Genomic DNA, 19,221 nt, shown 5'->3' with positions numbered 1-19,221 from the left:
TATCTAATCCTCTCCTGTGTGATACTGTCTGCTGAGCTGTGTATCTAATCCTCTCCTGTGTGATACTGTCTGCTGAGCTGTGTATCTAATCCTATCCTGTGTGATACTGTCTGCTGAGCTGTGTATCTAATCCTGTCCTGGGTGCTGTCTCCTGAGCTGTGTATCTAATCCTCTCCTGTGTGATACTGTCTGCTGAGCTGTGTATCTAATCCTATCCTCTGTGATACTGTCTGCTGAGCCGTGTATCTAATCCTGTCCTGGGTGATGCTGTCTGCTGAGCTGTGTATCTAATCCTCTCCTGTGTGATACTGTCTGCTGAGCTGTGTATCTAATCCTATCCTCTGTGATACTGTCTGCTGAGCTGTGTATCTAATCCTGTCCTGGGTGATGCTGTCTGCTGAGCCGTGTATCTGATCCTCTCCTGTGTGATACTGTCTGCTGAGCCGTGTATCTAATCCTGTCCTGTGTGATACTGTCTGCTGAGCTGTGTATCTAATCCTCTCCTGTGTGATACTGTCTGCTGAGCCGTGTATCTAATCCTGTCCTGGGTGATACTGTCTGCTGAGCCGTGTATCTAATCCTCTCCTGGGTGATGCTGTCTGCTGAGCCGTGCATCTAATCCTATCCTGTGTGATACTGTCTGCTGAGCTGTGTATCTAATCTTATCCTGTGTGATACTGTCTGCTGAGCCGTGTATCTAATCCTCTCCCGTGTGATACTGTCTGCTGAGCCGTGTATCTAATCCTGTCCTGTGTGATACTGTCTGCTGAGCTGTGTATCTAATCCTCTCCTGTGTGATACTGTCTGCTGAGCCGTGTATCTAATCCTGTCCTGGGTGATACTGTCTGCTGAGCCGTGTATCTAATCCTCTCCTGGGTGATGCTGTCTGCTGAGCCGTGCATCTAATCCTATCCTGTGTGATACTGTTTGCTGAGCTGTGTATCCAATCCTATCCTGTGTGATACTGTCTGCTGAGCCGTGTATCTAATCCTGTCCTGGGTGATGCTGTCTGCTGAGCCGTGTATCTAATCCTCTCCTGTGTGATACTGTCTGCTGAGCTGTGTATCTAATCCTATGCTGTGTGATACTGTCTGCTGAGCCGTGTATCTAATCCTGTCCTGGGTGATGCTGTCTGCTGAGCTGTGTATCTAATCCTCTCCTGTGTGATACTGTCTGCTGAGCTGTGTATCTAATCCTCTCCTGTGTGATACTGTCTGCTGAGCTGTGTATCTAATCCTGTCCTGGGTGATGCTGTCTGCTGAGCCGTGTATCTAATCCTCTCCTGTGTGATACTGTCTGCTGAGCCGTGTATCTAATCCTGTCCTGTGTAATACTGTCTGCTGAGCTGTGTATCTAATCCTCTCCTGTGTGATACTGTCTGCTGAGCTGTGTATCTAATCCTATCTTCTGTGATACTGTCTGCTGAGCCGTGTATCTAATCCTGTCCTGGGTGATGCTGTCTGCTGAGCCGTGTATCTAATCCTCTCCTGTGTGATACTGTCTGCTGAGCTGTGTATCTAATCCTCTCCTGTGTGATACTGTCTGCTGAGCTGTGTATCTAATCCTATGTGATACTGTCTGCTGAGCTGTGTATCTAATCCTGTCCTGGGTGATGCTGTCTGCTGATCTGTGTATCTAATCCTCTCCTGTGTGATACTGTCTGCTGAGCTGTGTATCTAATCCTATCCTCTGTGATACTGTCTGCTGAGCTGTGTATCTAATCCTGTCCTGGGTGATGCTGTCTTCTGAGCCGTGTATCTAATCCTCTCCTGTGTGATACTGTCTGCTGAGCCGTGTATCTAATCCTGTGCTGTGTGATACTGTCTGCTGAGCTGTGTATCTAATCCTCTCCTGTGTGATACTGTCTGCTGAGCCGTGTATCTAATCCTGTCCTGGGTGATACTGTCTGCTGAGCCGTGTATCTAATCCTCTCCTGTGTGATACTGTCTGCTGAGCCGTGTATCTAATCCTGTCCTGGGTGATACTGTCTGCTGAGCCGTGTATCTAATCCTCTCCTGGGTGATGCTGTCTGCTGAGCCGTGCATCTAATCCTATCCTGTGTGATACTGTCTGCTGAGCTGTGTATCCAATCCTATCCTGTGTGATACTGTCTGCTGAGCTGTGTATCTAATCCCCTCCTGTGTGATACTGTCTGCTGAGCCGTGTATCTAATCCTATCCTGTGTGATACTGTCTGCTGAGCTGTGTATCTAATCCTCTCCTGTGTGATACTGTCTGCTGAGCCGTGTATCTAATCCTATCCTGTGTGATACTCCTGCTGTCCTTGGTGACACTTTAGGCATTTCTGGTCACCATGAAAATGGCTGTGCACTGTGTCCCTACATGTCATTCTCTGTTATCTGTTGTAAACACTCAGATTAGGAGGGGGGAGGCGACATCACACACAGGAGAGCAGACTCCTCCCACTTTACGGCAGGCTGTAATCTGAGCTTTTTATACAGTGGAAATTCAGTAGGATTTCAGAAGCTGCTCCCCCTAGTGTTTAACAGTGGAAAATATCAAACTTTTTAATTTTTTTTTTAATTTTGTACAATTAAAAAAAAAAATAATATTTAAACAAAACATTTAAACATTATTACTTTACATTTTTTTCAGTTATTATTATTTTTTTTTTTTGACGATACCTTCCCTTTAAGGTACCATAGAGAGTATGTCTTCTATATTCAATTGACCATAATGTAGACAGAAAAAATAATATAAAACATTTGTCTTTGTTGGGTTTTTTTGTGTTGAAACTAATGGAACTTGCAGAAGCCAGCGTATGTTTGGATGGAAGTGTGAAACTAGCCTTAGAAAGAAAAATATCTGGTTCGAAAATAGTTTTATTTTACCAAGGCTGCGGGAATGGTAAGTGCGCGTGCGCGGGATCTGAAGGAGCAGACAGGGGACGTCGCTCATGTGAATCCATGGTATGACGCCCACAGGGGAATGCGATGCCCATGGGGCCAGTGACCCTGCTATCTACATAGGAAATATGGAAGTAATAAAACGTTTATTACTTCCATATTACCCAATTTTACAACACAGGGATGGGTAGGGAGGTGTAATTAGGGTACACAGGCATCTGCTGATAGGTCAGAACGCATATTCTATGTGACAGGTTCCCTTTAAAATCTGGCAGTGATCCGCCGGTCCCGGTTTTTTGGCCGTTCGATCAGCTCTAGTAGAGACAGAGACTCTGATTCCAGCGATGTGTCACTACTGGGCTGCTGTAGTTTTGATAAAATCATGATTAGTCAGCAGTAGATTATCATTAGAGGACTGTTTGGCCTGCTGCCAGGTAGTCCAGCCTGTTCATGAGCCCTGTATAACTGCTAGATCAGAGAAAAAAATTGATTTTATCAAATTGACAGCAAACAGCTCAGCAAGTGACATCGTTGGAATCGGGGTCTCTGTCTCTACATTATACTGCTCTCAGATGAGGTAGCAGAAACCTGGTGACAGATTCCCTTTACATGAGCACACGATTATCTGTGCATAATAATATTAACTACAATAGTCTGTAAAAGGCAAAAATGACAATTTAGTAACAGTTGCTGATGAGGTACCTTTTCACTGGCTCCTCTCCATATTTCATCAGCAGGCGAATTGCAGTTGGTGCTGTGTAGAATTTGCTTACACTGTACTTATCAATGATTTGCCACATACGGCTAATATCTGGGTATATGGGAAGTCCTTCAAACTGGAAACAGAATGAAAATTATTCTAAATAAATAATGTTAAAGAGGAAATTAACAAATAGAACAATAGAATACGATTGTAATTAAACAAAAAGGCCACAACCTGTGAAGAATTGACTTACCAAAACACTGGTTGCCCCATTAGCTAAAGGTCCATAGGCGAGGTAGGAGTGCCCAGTAATCCAGCCAATGTCAGCAGTGCACCAGTATATATCATCGTGATGGTAGTCAAACACATACTTGAATGTGGTGGCAGTGAAGATCATGTAACCTCCTACAGTATGAACCACTCCCTGTGGGTTATAGAATTTGTGAAATAATTGATCTTTCTACTACAGACCATTTTTTGACCCAGAGTTTATGTATTTACCTTGGGCTTGCCAGTAGACCCACTGGTGTAAAGAATAAACAGCTGATCTTCAGCATCACACCATTCTGGCTCACACTCCGTGCTGGCATTCTTCACCAGCTCATGCCACCACAAGTCCACAGATGGATTCCATGTGGTCTGAAATTAAAACACCATGGTTAAAGTGGAGAATCTGAGTAACCAACAGCTTGCTCTTCATCAGTGTGTCTGTTTTCACCATCAGTGTTTTAGTAATGATATTCATTGATGAAAAGAAGGGAATTTTGTTTACTTACCGTAAATTCCTTTTCTTCTAGCTCCAATTGGGAGACCCAGACAATTGGGTGTATAGGCTATGCCTCCGGAGGCCGCACAAAGTAATACACTAAAAGTGTAAAGCCCCTCCCCTTCTGCCTATACACCCCCCGTGCTCCCACGGGCTCCTCAGTTTTGGTGCAAAAGCAAGAAGGAGGTAAAAATTATAAACTGGTTTAAAGTAAATTCAATCCGAAGGAATATCGGAGAACTGAAACCATTCAACATGAACAACATGTGTACACAAAAAAACAGGGGCGGGTGCTGGGTCTCCCAATTGGAGCTAGAAGAAAAGGAATTTACGGTAAGTAAACAAAATTCCCTTCTTCTTTGTCGCTCCATTGGGAGACCCAGACAATTGGGACGTCCAAAAGCAGTCCCTGGGTGGGTAAAATAATACCTCGTAATAGAGCCGTAAAACGGCCCCTTCCTACAGGTGGGCAACCGCCGCCTGAAGGACTCGTCTACCTAGGCTGGCATGCGCCGAAGCATAGGTATGCACCTGATAGTGTTTCGTGAAAGTGTGCAGGCTCGACCAGGTAGCCGCCTGACACACCTGCTGAGCCGTAGCCTGGTGCCTCAAAGCCCAGGACGCACCCACGGCTCTGGTAGAATGGGCCTTCAGCCCTGAGGGAACCGGAAGCCCAGCAGAACGGTAAGCTTCGAGAATTGGTTCCTTGATCCACCGAGCCAGGGTTGATTTGGAAGCCTGTGACCCTTTACGCTGGCCAGCGACAAGGACAAAGAGTGCATCCGAGCGGCGCAGGGGCGCCGTACGAGAAATGTAGAGTCTGAGTGCTCTCACCAGATCTAACAAGTGCAAATCCTTTTCACATTGGTGAACTGGATGAGGACAAAAAGAGGGTAAGGAGATATCCTGATTGAGATGAAAGGGGGATATCACCTTAGGGAGAAATTCCGGAACCGGACGCAGAACCACCTTGTCCTGGTGAAACACCAGGAAAGGGGCTTTGCACGACAACGCTGCTAGCTCAGACACTCTCCGAAGTGAAGTGACTGCTACTAGGAAAACCACTTTCTGCGAAAGGCGTGAGAGAGAAATATCCCTCATTGGCTCGAATGGTGGTTTCTGAAGAACCATCAGCACCCTGTTTAGATCCCAGGGTTCTAACGGCCGCTTGTAAGGAGGAACGATGTGACAAACCCCCTGCAGGAACGTGCGTACTTGTGGAAGTCTGGCTAGGCGCTTCTGGAAAAACACAGAGAGCGCTGAGACTTGTCCCTTAAGGGAGCCGAGCGACAAACCCTTTTCCAGACCAGATTGAAGGAAGGACAGAAAAGTGGGCAAGGCAAATGGCCAGGGAGAAAAACCCTGAGCAGAGCACCACGACAGGAAAATTTTCCACGTCCTGTGGTAGATCTTGGCGGACGTTGGTTTCCTAGCCTGTCTCATAGTGGCAATGACCTCTTGAGATAATCCTGACGACGCTAGGATCCAGGACTCAATGGCCACACAGTCAGGTTGAGGGCCGCAGAATTCAGATGGAAAAACGGCCCTTGAGACAGCAAGTCTGGTCGGTCTGGTAGTGCCCACGGTTGGCCGACCGTGAGATGCCACAGATCCGGGTACCACGACCTCCTCGGCCAGTCTGGGGCGACGAGGATGACGCGGCGGCAGTCGGCCCTGATCTTGCGTAACACTCTGGGCAACAGTGCCAACGGAGGAAACACATAAGGGAGCTGAAACTGCGACCAATCCTGAACTAAGGCGTCTGCCGCCATAGCTCTGGGATCTTGAGACCGTGCCATGAACGTCGGTACCTTGTTGTTGTGCCGGGACGCCATTAGGTCGACGTCCGGCATGCCCCAGCGGCAACATATCTCCTGAAACACGTCCGGGTGCAGGGACCATTCCCCTGCGTCCATGCCCTGGCGACTGAGGAAGTCTGCTTCCCAGTTTTCTACGCCTGGGATGTGAACTGCGAAGATGGTGGAGGCTGTGGCTTCCACCCACAGTAGAATCCGCCGGACTTCCTGGAAGGCTTGCCGACTGCGTGTCCCGCCTTGGTGGTTGATGTATGCCACCGCTGTGGAGTTGTCCGACTGAATTCGGATCTGCTTGCCTTCCAGCCACTGCTGGAACGCTTTTAGGGCCAGATACACTGCCCTGATCTCCAGAACATTGATCTGAAGCGAGGACTCTTGCTGAGTCCACGTACCCTGAGCCCTGTGGTGGAGAAAAACTGCTCCCCACCCTGACAGACTCGCGTCCGTCGTGACCACCGCCCAGGATGGGGGTAGGAAGGATTTCCCCTTCGATAATGAAGTGGGAAGAAGCCACCACCGAAGGGAAGCTTTGGTTGCCTGAGAGAGGGAGATGTTCCTGTCGAGGGACGTCGGTTTCCTGTCCCATTTGCGTAGGATGTCCCATTGAAGAGGACGCAGGTGAAACTGCGCGAACGGGACTGCCTCCATTGCTGCCACCATCTTCCCCAGGAAGTGCATGAGGCGCCTCAAGGGGTGTGACTGACCTTGAAGGAGAGATTGCACCCCCGTCTGTAGTGAACGCTGCTTGTTCAGCGGAAGCTTCACTATCGCTGAGAGGGTATGAAACTCCATGCCAAGATATGTCAGCGATTGGGCCGGTGTCAGATTTGACTTTGGAAAATTGATGATCCACCCGAAACTCTGGAGAGTCTCCAGAGTAGCGTTGAGGCTGTGCTGGCATGCCTCTTGGGAGGGAGCCTTGACCAGCAGATCGTCTAAGTAAGGGATCACCGAGTGACCCTGGCAGTGGAGGACCGCGACTACTGTAGCCATGACCTTGGTGAAAACCCGGGGGGCTGTCGCCAGGCCGAACGGCAGTGCCACGAACTGGAGGTGTTCGTCTCCTATGGCGAAGCGCAGGAAGCGCTGATGCTCTGGAGCAATTGGAACATGAAGATAAGCATCTTTGATATCGATCGATGCAAGGAAATCTCCTTGGGACATTGAGGCGATGACGGAGCGGAGGGATTCCATCCGGAACCGCCTGGTCTTTACGTGTTTGTTGAGCAGTTTTAGGTCCAGGACAGGACGGAAAGACCCGTCCTTCTTTGGAACCACAAACAGGTTGGAGTAAAAACCGTGACCCTGTTGCTGAAGAGGAACAGGGATCACCACTCCTTCTACTTTCAGAGTGTCCAACGCCTGCCGAAGAGCATCGGCTCGCTCGGGAGGCGGAGATGTTCTGAAGAATCGAGTCGGAGGACGAGAGCTGAACTCTATCCTGTAACCGTGAGACAGAATGTCTCTCACCCATCGGTCTTTTACCTGTGGCAGCCAGGTGTCGCAGAAGAGGGAGAGCCTGCCACCGACCGAGGATGCGGTGTGAGTCGGCCGTAAGTCATGAGGAAGCCGCCTTGGTAGCGGCACCTCCGGCGGTCTTTTTAGGGCGTGACTTAGACCGCCATGAATCGGAGTTCCTCTGATCCTTCTGAGGCCTTTTGGACGAGGAGAATTGTGCTCTGCCCGCACCCCGAAAGGACCGAAACCTCGACTGTCCCCTCCTCTGTTGGGGTAATGTTGGTTTGGCCTGGGGTAAGGATGTTTCCTTTCCCTTGGATTGTTTTATGATTTCGTCCAATCTCTCACCAAACAAACGGTCGCCAGAAAATGGCAAACCGATTAAGCACTTTTTGGCAATCGAATCTGCCTTCCATTCCCGTAGCCACAAGGCCCTGCGTAATGCCACCGAATTGTCGGCTGCAACCGCCGTACGGCTCGCAGAGTCCAGGATAGCATTAATAGCGTAGGACGCAAATGCCGACGTTTGAGAGGTTATGGAAGCCACTTGCGGCGCAGACGTACGTGTGAGTGCGTCAATTTGGGCTTGACCCGCTGAGATAGCTTGGAGTGCCCATACTGCTGCGAATGCTGGAGCGAAAGACGCGCCGATAGCCTCATAGATGGATTTCAACCAGAGCTCCATCTGTCTGGCAGTGGCATCCTTGAGTGAAGCCCCATCTTCAACTGCAACTATGGATCTAGCCGCCAGTCTGGAGATTGGAGGATCCACCTTGGGACACTGAGTCCAGCCCTTGACCACGTCAGGGGGGAAGGGATAACGTGTATCCTTAAGGCGCTTGGAAAAACGCTTGTCTGGACAAACTCGGTGTTTCTGGACTGCCTCTCTGAAGTCGGAGTGATCCAGAAACATACTCGCTGTACGCTTGGGGAACCTGAAACGGAACTTCTCCTGCTGAGAGGCTGACTCCTCTGCTGGAGGAGCTGAGGGAGAAATATCCAGCATCTTATTTATGGACGCAATAAGATCATTCACTATGGCGTCCCCATCAGGAGTATCAAGATTGAGAGCGGCCTCAGGATCAGAATCCTGATCGGCTACCTCCGCTTCATCATACAGAGAGTCATCTCTCTGAGACCCTGAACAATGTGATGAGGTCGAGGGGATTTCCAAGCGAGCTCACTTAGGCGGTCTGGGACTGCGGTCCGTGTCAGACACCTCACCCTGGGATCTATGAGACACCCCGGGGGCACATTGATGTTCCGACTGAGGGGAATTAGGGGGCAGTGATTCCACAGTGCCCATGGTCTGAGATACCGGTCTGGACTGCAAAGCTTCTAGTATTTTAGCCATAGTCTCAGAAAGTCTGTCAGTAAAAACTGCAAACTCCGTCCCTGTCACCTGGACTGTGTTAGCTGGTTGTTCCCCCTGGGCCTCCCTTAGCAGAGGCTCCGACTGAGCAAGTGCTACAGGGACCGAGCAGTGCACACAATGAGGGTCAGTGGAACCTGCCGGTAGCGAGGTTGTACATGCGGCGCAGGCAGCATAGTAAGCCTGTGTTTTGGCACCCCTGCTTCTTGTGGGCGCCATATTGTTGTCTCCTTTGAGCAACACAACAGGGTATATAGCCAGAAATCAACTGTGCACCATACAGTGTAAAGTATAGCCTGTAAAACATATAAACTATAATCACACTTTTGCACAAGTAGGGCCAGCACCTCAGGTGCTGCTTACCGCCCGCTTAAAGCGGTTGTGTGGCCACCAGAATCCCTGCCTGGGTCCCCCAGAGTTTGTCTCCCCTCTGCAGCGTCCTAGGAGCTGACAGGAATGGCTGCCGGCGTCCTGAGGAGAGGAGGGAGCCGTGGGCGTGACCCAGAAAGTGCGGGAGCTGGTGCCTCACTGTGCACAGTGAGGGGGGTGGAGTATGCAAAGCATGCTCCAGCCCTCAGTGCCGCCGTGCTGTACAGCGTCCCGCCCTTCCCCTGACTGGCAGGGCTGGGGGCGGGAAGAGAAAGAGACTAGGCCCAAAAGCCGGGGACTCGAGTTATAAGCGCGGCCGCCGTATAAGCGCGGCCGGTGCAGAGTCCCCGGCGCACTAACAGTCCCAGCCGCGCCTCAGTAAAAAAAAACAATGGCAGCGGCGGTCAGCGCGGTAGTCCCCATACACAAATACACTCAGCGACGCTGCAGTGTATAATGGCACAAACGCGGTCAGCGCCGCGGTCCCCGGTGCACTAGCACACCCAGTAATGCTGGAGTGTTGCTGTGCGCGGTCCCCACGGGGACACAGAGTACCTTAAAGTAGCAGGGCCATGTCCCTGAACGATACCCGGCTCCTATCCAGCAGGCTCCTCAGGAGTTGTGGATGAAGCACGGTCTCAGTGCCTGGAGACCGATAGGATCCCACTTCACCCAGAGCCCTAAGGGGGATGGGGAAGGAAAACAGCATGTGGGCTCCAGCCTCCTTACCCGCAATGGATACCTCAACCTTAACAACACCGCCGACAAGAGTGGGGTGAGAAGGGAGCATGCTGGGGGCCCTATATGGGCCCACTTTTCTTCCATCCGACATAGTCAGCAGCTGCTGCTGACTAATCTGTGGAGCTGTGCGTGCATGTCTGCCTCCTTCGCACAAAGCAAAAAAACTGAGGAGCCCGTGGGAGCACGGGGGGTGTATAGGCAGAAGGGGAGGGGCTTTACACTTTTAGTGTATTACTTTGTGCGGCCTCCGGAGGCATAGCCTATACACCCAATTGTCTGGGTCTCCCAATGGAGCGACAAAGAAATGCATACATTGTAACCTTCCATATCCACCGCATATCCAGCGCACAGTTTGCCCTCAGATGCCAACCGTATGCTGTCCGGGATTTTCATGGACCCATAGACTTGCATGGGTAATTTTGAGCCATGATTTGGATCAAAGATAGGTTACACTGATTTTATAAGACTACTGGGGCCGCAAAAAATACACGGATGTATGAACAGTTCCATAGACTGTAATAAAGTGCATGGGAGTCTAAATCAAGCATAAATAGAAGAGCTTAACTCAAAATTAGGCATACATGGGATGCCGTGAGAGGATTCCAAAGTGCAAGTAAACTAAGAGAAGAATTGGAGGTAAACATTAGACCAAAAATAACCATAAGTCAAGAACAAGTTCAGAATTCAATGAAAGGCAGTGAGCATATATTATCCTCTGAATACTTCAGGAAAATTGGGCCATGCACCAAACTGTTTATTACCTCAGATCACATCACGAGGTCCATACACAACAAAAACTGATATGACAGCACAAGGTCAGAAATCAGTCATGCAAACCAGATATGTGACAGGAGCGGTCCGTGCTCAACGGCTCTGCTAGCAAAACAGATCTGCAACTGACAACCTGACAGAAGCCTGCATTGTTCTACAAGAACGACGGATAGAAGTAAATGTAATCAACTTATGGTGATGAAATATTATATATTAGAAACATCCAAACATGAAAGTTTATATTAAAGTCAAAGACAGCAAGCAGATCGTTAACAATTTACATCTGACTAATAACAGCACTGCAAGTGTCTTTACACTGATCATCATCATCTCCAGTGTATCCAAAGCCTTCTGCATATTCGCATAAATCTCTAGTTAATATCCTGATGTCAGTTTTAATTATCTGGACTAGTCCAAAAGGCGCGTACTCAACACTGTACAGTTTGGCGCATTGTATCGATATAACATACAGATGTGAAATTGATAATCCAGAAAGGCCCTCTCATTTTTCTGTCTGTGCCACAAATCCCGTGCATATGACGTATGAGCCCTAACTTAAAAAATCTGATATAACAATTCCCTGCAAGTCAAGTGAGGCTGCGTTTCTGGAATATGACAACACTGGAGGATAAAAGGTTCCTGGTCACTTAACGTTTGATTCTTCTCCAATCTTTGCAGTTAATGTCCATATTTTCCTCAATTTTTTTGTGACCCTGAACTATTTTCAACCAAAGTTTTGATGGTTCTGTGATCACGCCCCAATATTTTAGCAATTTCAAGAGTGCTGTATACTTCTGTAAATCTATGTTCACAGGTTGCTTTGTTGGTGCTTTTTTTTATGCAGGTTTTGCTGTCTTTTGGTGCAGATTATGTGTGCCATTTGTCTACAATACATGTTTAATAAAGTTTGTTTTATTCACCAAAATCACAGCAAAAAATTGCATGATTGTATTTTTGTACTCTATCATTCCTTTCTATGCTGAAAAACAATGAAATAATTCCCATGCTGCAGTGTTCCAATTACGCAAAGAAAAAAAGAAAAACAATTGTGTGGATGAGATTTGTGGAATCTTAGATTTTGCTGGAACTTTCATAATTTGCAGTAAAAAAAACGCAGTAAAGTGTGAAAATAGCCTTATAACAATATTTGACTTTACAGAGTTGGTTAAATCTCATTTTTGGCCCATTTTGCCTGTAGAAAACAAGCTGCCTAATAAATCTCCACACTTTGATAGTGTTGATTTCGTTAGGTCATACGCACAAATCCCCATCACCTGATCTGCTTCATCCAATAAGCATTCACTATCATTTAGTCTGGAGGAGGACAATCTGCATAAAAATGAATACTCACATGCCTAATACTTCAGCACACAGTGTATGCCACGGTCTCCAAAAGCAGATCTGTCATATTTATCTGATAATTAGTGATAAGTGGACTCGCAGATACTCAGGATCAGTGGGACCAACCGGGTTTTTAAAAAAAACAAAAAAAAACAAAAACAAAACTGTTCGGGTCCAGAATGGATCTGGAATATCTAGCCAGATGCCAGTCCCCATATAAGTCTAAGGGGACTCTAATCTGGCGCTTAAAAATGGTGAAAGAAGGGATAAGGGGGATTGGAACAGACGCGTTATACTTACCAGTCTCCATGCGACTATACACTGCTTCCAAGCCGCTCAATCTAGTTACGAGGCCACTCATTATCTTCATGCACATGCACTGCTTACCCCCCCTCCGGCAGTCCCGGCGTATCTGATTGGTTGCTGTCAGACAGCGCCCCCAGCCTGTGTGACAGGGTGTCTGCCTGCAAATAATCAGAGGTGGTGTGTGTTTGTCTAGATTAATGCAAAAATAAATTTAAAAATATGGCGTAGGGTACCACGTCTTATGATACCCAGCACAGAAAATATACGGCTAGAGGCTTCAGCCCCCAGCAGTGCGCTTATCTCGGCTGTGTATCAAAATAAGAAGAGCCGCATGTGGCTTTCTTTTTATTTATTTCAAAAACTGCGTGTGGTCCCCCCAATTCTGATACCCAGCTACGATAAAGTCAACAGCTGGAAGCTGGTATTCTCATGCAGGGGAGACCCATGGTTATTGGGGCACCCCAGCCTATTAATAGCAGCCTGCAGCCGCCCAGATTTGTCGCATCTATTAGATGCAACAATCCCGGAACTTTACCCGGCTCATCCATGTTGCCCTGGTGCGGTGGCAATCAGGATAATACTGGCCACTACGCCCTAAATTAAGAATGAGAGCTGCCTCACCAGCCTCAGAATACCAGCTCACAGCTTTATCATGGATGGGTATCAAATTTGGAGGGGACTGCATGACTTTTTAAATTATTTAAATAATAAACACACACAAAAAAAAAAAAAAAAGCCGCATGTGGTTCCTCTTATTTTGATACACAGCCAAGGTAAGCACACTGCTGGGGGCTGTAGCCTGTAGTCGCATGCTTTTTCATGTTTCCTCATTTCTTTATTTTTACATCACTCTAGACACACACAGCGCCTCGGATTGGTTGCAGTCAGACACACTCACACAGGCTGGGGGCGCTGTCTGACAGCAACCAATCAGACGCTGGGACTACCAATGTGCGAGGGAAGCAATGCAGATGCATAAAGATAATGAGCAGCCCCAGAAGTAGCGTGAGCAGCCTGGAAACAGTCCGCTAAGTATGAAGCACTTGTTTTATTCTTATTTTCTTTTATTTATTACCCGGGTGGCCTGATATGTTCTGTTACCCCAAGTTCCACGAGAACTCCGGGCCCGGGGTCGGTGCTCAGGTTCTTTTGACCCACATGGATCCAGACTTTTACAGTTCGGGTCCGCCAATCACTACTGATAAAAGCAGTGGCCTGTACAAAATTCATAAATTCATGCATAGTAAGGCCAAATGACAACCTAATTATAGGCATCTGAAGAAACAACACAGTGTTTCTCAGCTTTATTCACTAGAAAATTTCCACAGAGAGCTAGCTGGTTAGAAATCCAGCCAAATTTAGTAAATGTGTGAATATTGCACTTTAGGATAACATTCTCAAAAGATTATGATAAGAAAAAGAGTACAGACTATAAGACCATCTAGATGCACTAACTATGGCCACTAATCGTCCGCCAAGCGACCGTATACAAACCGATCAGCAGTCGTTTAAATGGCCTAATCACAATTCTATGTACATAGAACTATCGTAAATGACTTTTCTTCTGTGCACAGAGTATAGCGTAATCCACAGCACAGCTCCTATTTATACACGAAAATGTGCTGCCATGAAAGAGGAGGACTTTAATGTCAACATGAACAATCCAATCACCTGACAAATGAGCATTTTCCTTGCTGACTGCTAGCCTATTTAGGTTTTTGTCACAAAAATATGCCGTTTTGACATGATTTTTAAAAATCACTGCAAAAAAAAATATATTATTGCAGTTTCACCATAATCCTGGCAAAAGAAACTGCCACGACCATAATGTGTGAACGCAGAGCCTTAAACAAACTGTTATTCACAAATGAGTGTTCTAATGAAAGCTCGTTAATGATTTTCAGCTCATCTATATGGCCCTCTACTCATGAGAAACTCACAGCTACATTTATCTTGTAATTTACGCCACACCAGTTTATTTCATTTCACACAGCTAATCAGTATATCCTGTTGGCACTTAATCCTTTACTAAACAAGGTTAAAATATAGCCGTGGTCCAAGTTAAACATGTAGTGTTGGAGAAGACTATACCTAGGTAAGGCAAGTGCAGGTTAATGACACACCCTGTGACAGACATACGCAAAGACAGAAAGCTACGAGCCGTTAGTGAGACGCACTGGAAATGGTTAACACACAGCTGCCTGCGGACAGGTGAAATACCTGGGGTACAGCTCGCTTTGCTTTGTCCTGCTTGTTTCCCTGTCAAAAACCCAGATATATAAGGATTTTCAGTAGACTTAAACTCAAGAGAAGCAAAACAACACTGACAGGATGGGGAAAAAAATTAAGGTTTTGCTTTCCTGCAAAATAAGCATACACACATTCACTCATAATGGAGAATTACATTTTCCTCCTCAGTCAAATTTTTGCAACCATTTCTTACTATAATCTGCTTCTGGGAAAGCTTTGTAATAATTAATGTAACCAATATTATATATGGTATAACCAATACAGAAAGTGCAATGGCAGAGATATTAGTGGCCATCTAGCTTTCCTCAGAACCACACAAACAAACCTATAAAGATGTTTAATTAACTGGACAATAGGTCAGTTTAATTCCAAGGCAGAAAGCAAAAGCAATAGCATGAAAAGCAGGGTTACTGAAAGCAGAATCTCCTGTTAACAAAAAAAGAACTGGGTCATTAAAGAACAGCGCCACAAGTTATTAGTACCCCTGGAGAAGGTAAACTGGATTATTAAAGGGGCTTTCCCCATGAACAATGTTCATTTTGACCAATAGATCTTAGAATAATAATACATGCCAGAAGAGGATGCAAAAAAAAAAAAAAAAGGTTTTTCCTGTGCTGAGATAATGTGTACCCCTGCTACGCACTATGTAATGGCCATGCCTGACAGTCCAGTGGTATGGTCTGATCACACCATATCTACTGCGCAAAGGAGGATTAGGTTAGTAATGGTAATAATTACCGTAGTTTTCGGACCATAAGACGCACTTTTTTTCCCCCAAATGTTGGGGGAAAGTGGGGGGTGCGTCTTCTGGTATGAATGTGGCTGCGGGGAATGTGGGTCATCGGGGACACGAGCAGGCTGAAGCAGCCTGCCGTGACCACGTGGACCCACTCATTTAATATGCCCGCCCATCATCCCTCAGCGCTGAAGCAGGCACTGACAGGTGGGCGGGATGATGGGCGGGGGATAAACAGCCAGCCCGCATGATCACCCCTGGCAACTACGGCCTGGAGTAATCATGTGCAGCTGTATTCACTGCCCCCCGCGCATCATCATCAGCGCGGGAGCAGTGAATCAGTGTACAGTACTCGCCGTTCCCCTGCAGCATCGCTCGTTCTCCCTTCTGTGTCAGCGGCAGCGCCGCTGAGTGGAGCCATCCCCATTACCTTGCTGTATCCCGATCATCTCCTGTGTCTGTGCCGTCGGCTGGGTGGAGACTAGCGGCGCGCACAGTGATGACGTCATCGATGTGCGCACGTGTCCACACGCAGCCGCCTGCCCGGCACAGACACAGGAGATGATCGCGATGCAGCAGGGTAACGGGGACGGCTCCTCTCAGTGGCGCTGCCGCTGACACAGACGGGAGGACAAGCGATGCTGCAGGAGAACGGGGACGGCACCACTCAGCGGCGCTGCCGCTGACACAGACCGGAGGACGAGCGATGCTGCAGGGAGTGAGGCGAGCTGAGGTGAGTATGAACATTTTTTTTTTTTTTTATGTGCCATAGGATGCGGCCATACACCAGGATGGGGGTATAATATGAGCAGGATGGGGTCATCTGAGCAGGATGGGGTCATATCAGCAGGATGGGGTCATCTGAGCAGGATGGGGTCATCTGAGCAGGATGGGGTCATCTGAGCAGGATGGGGTCATCTGAGCAGGATGGGGTCATCTGAGCAGGATGGGGTCATCTGAGCAGGATGGGGTCATATCAGCAGGATGGGGTCATATCAGCAGGATGGGGTCATATCAGCAGGATGGGGTCATATCAGCAGGATGGGGTCATATCAGCAGGATGGGGTCATATCAGCAGGATGGGGTCATATCAGCAGGATGGGGTCATCTGAGCAGGATGGGGTCATCTGAGCAGGATGGGGTCATCTGAGCAGGATGGGGTCATCTGAGCAGGATGGGGTCATCTGAGCAGGATGGGGTCATATCAGCAGGATTGGGTCATATCAGCAGGATGGGGTCATATCAGCAGGATGGGGTCATATCAGCAGGATGGGGTCATATCAGCAGGATGGGGTCATATCAGCAGGATGAGGGCATGATGGGTTATATAGCAGGATGCGGCCATATGCCAGTATATAGCAGGATGCGGCCATATGCCAGTATATAGCAGGATGCGGCCATATGGCAGGATGACGGTGTATAGCAGGATGAGGGACATATACTGTATATACAAGGCAGGAGGAGCATTACCAGGATGCGGCACCTTAGTAGAGAATTTGGGGACATTACCCCCATAACAGTGTAGGCAGCAGATCCTCGCCCCATGACAGTGTGTCATGACCACATTTTTTGCTTAAAATTTTATTTTCCTATTTTCCTCCTCTAAAACCAGGGTGCGTCTTATAGTCCGAAAAATACGGTATTTGAAATTAAAAAAACAAAAACAACACAGCCACCCTCTTTCACCCATTTATTAACTCCAACTCCCCCCACCAACTGTGACTTCTGGTGAACTCGCTGCTGTGACACAGCATCAGATCAGTCTAGCAGGTTCACCGGCGGTCCCAGCTTTGGTTCTCATAGTACCAGCTGTGACCTCAGGTAAACCCACTGCCGGATTGCTGGACTGCTCTGACGCTATGTCCAGCAATACAAAAGTCCAGCAGAGAGTTAACTAGTGGTCACAGTTGGTACCATGGCAGCATCTGGCTGTAAACTCTGGTAACCTCGCTCCCGAATTGCCGTACTATCGGACTGCGTAACACTGAGAGGTCTCAGCTGGTACCGTGGGAGCCCCCAGAATGGTCCAGAGGCTACAGTGTACGGTCACATTTTCAATCATTGCAGACTTCAGATGTAGCAGAGCTAAGGATCGTCATGGATTATGTCGGACCTGTGGTGGTGTATTGGGTGTTAATAAATGGGTGAAAGAGGGCATCTGTGTTTATTTCTAATATAGGATGTTTCACTGCTTGTTTTTATTTCTTTTGACTTACAGGGTTAATAATGGGGGTATCTCAGACACCTCTCCATTTTTAACCTAGGGCTTGATAGCAGCTGTTATTTTTGATAATTCCCAGCTATCATCAACCCCATATATATTACCCTGATTGCCACCGCATCAGGGCAATCGGGATGAGCAGGGTAAGGCGGCAGAATTGGCGTATCTAATATGATTGGGGCGACTGCGGGCTGGTATATTTAGGCTGGGAAGGGCCAAATATCCATCGCTCTTCCCACCCTGATAATATCAGCCCCTAGCTTTCCACATTACCATGGCTGGGTATCAAAAATGAGGGAGGAACCCACGCAGTTTTTTTTTAATCATTTAAATAATTTTTAACAAACGGAGTGGGATCCCCTCTATTCTTGGCAACCAGCCAAGGTAAAGCAGACCACTGGGTGTTGCAGCCCATAGTTGTCTGTTTTACCCTGGAACAGACTGGAAGCGTAACAGAAAGGCATAGAAGTGGACGTCCTTTGGCCACATCCCACACGGATGACGGCTTCATTGTGAACAATGCCCTTTACAACCAGATGATGAATGTCACACAACTTCACTCACATTTAAAAGAGGTGAGATGCACCCATGAGTCATGTCAGACTAATCAAACCCCTTTACATCAGAGTGGTCTGCATACTATATGGCATGCAATTACCTGTACCTGACCCCACCACCAGGCACAGGCGTCAATGTCTTGCTGGACCTCAGAGTTGTTCACTAATTAAAGTCACTGAAATGATGGCCGCAAACAATGCTGGAGACATCAAAGTAGCTATGCATTGGCCACTGTTGTCAACACACAAGCCTTTGGTGGTGGTGTTGGTGTAACAGTGTGGGCAGATGTGTCTCGTCAATACAGAACTGCCCTACACTTTTTGAATGGTACAGTGACAAGCCCCCACTACTGGAATAACATCATTAATCCAGTCATTGTGCCTCTGCATGGACAACACAGGCCTAATTTCATCTTCATGGATGACAATGCTCCAACTCATCGAGGGTGTATCATTTGGGAATGCCTGTTGGGAGACTAGAGTACCTCAAATGGAGTGGCCTGCACTTTCTCCATACCTGAATCCCATAGAAAACTTATGGGATCAACTGACTCGCCCTGTAGAGGCTCGTAACAGTGTACCCCAAAAACTAAATGACCTGCGGGCCGCCCTTCAAGAACACTGGGAAGCCATGCCTCAGCAGACAATAACTCAACTGGTGAACAGCATGAAACGTCGTTGTCAAGCTGTAATTGATGATCATGGCCACATGACAAGTTATATAGACATTGACATTTTTTGAGGGGGGTGTATGCCCACCACTGTTGTTGGATTTTGTTTCAATAAATAGTTTGAATGAGGAAATCAACATTGCATACTTCTACTTAAATGCCCTACTTTCATGATTAAATATTACTGTAGTGTGAACTTTTTACGTTTTACATAAATTTCACCTAAAAGCCAAATATCCCTATTTGTGAGTAGTGTATGCAAGATCTCAGCACAGG

The 19,221-nt window shown here is 47.5% G+C and overlaps 1 protein-coding gene across 2 annotated transcripts in view; it reads right to left on the bottom strand.

Moving 5' to 3' along the window:
• Positions 1 to 19,221, bottom strand: part of ACSS2 (acyl-CoA synthetase short chain family member 2) — a 113,181-nt gene that overhangs the window by 39,570 nt on the left and 54,390 nt on the right. Inside the window, exons 8-11 of one of the 2 annotated variants that reach the window (XM_075349881.1) lie at positions 14,731 to 14,769; positions 4,071 to 4,208; positions 3,823 to 3,993; positions 3,569 to 3,702 (exon numbers count right to left, since the gene is read on the bottom strand). In XM_075349881.1, the coding sequence (XP_075205996.1) occupies positions 3,569 to 3,702; positions 3,823 to 3,993; positions 4,071 to 4,208; positions 14,731 to 14,769 (482 nt within the window). The remainder of the gene's footprint in view (positions 1 to 3,568; positions 3,703 to 3,822; positions 3,994 to 4,070; positions 4,209 to 14,730; positions 14,770 to 19,221) is intronic. The other variant, XM_075349882.1, reaches the window with a different exon arrangement.

This window comes from Anomaloglossus baeobatrachus, chromosome 5, assembly GCF_048569485.1.
Source record: "Anomaloglossus baeobatrachus isolate aAnoBae1 chromosome 5, aAnoBae1.hap1, whole genome shotgun sequence".
Classification (NCBI taxonomy): Eukaryota; Metazoa; Chordata; class Amphibia; order Anura; family Aromobatidae; genus Anomaloglossus; species Anomaloglossus baeobatrachus.
Note: the sequence above shows the minus strand (reverse complement) of the source record. Positions and strands in the feature narration are given on the sequence as shown.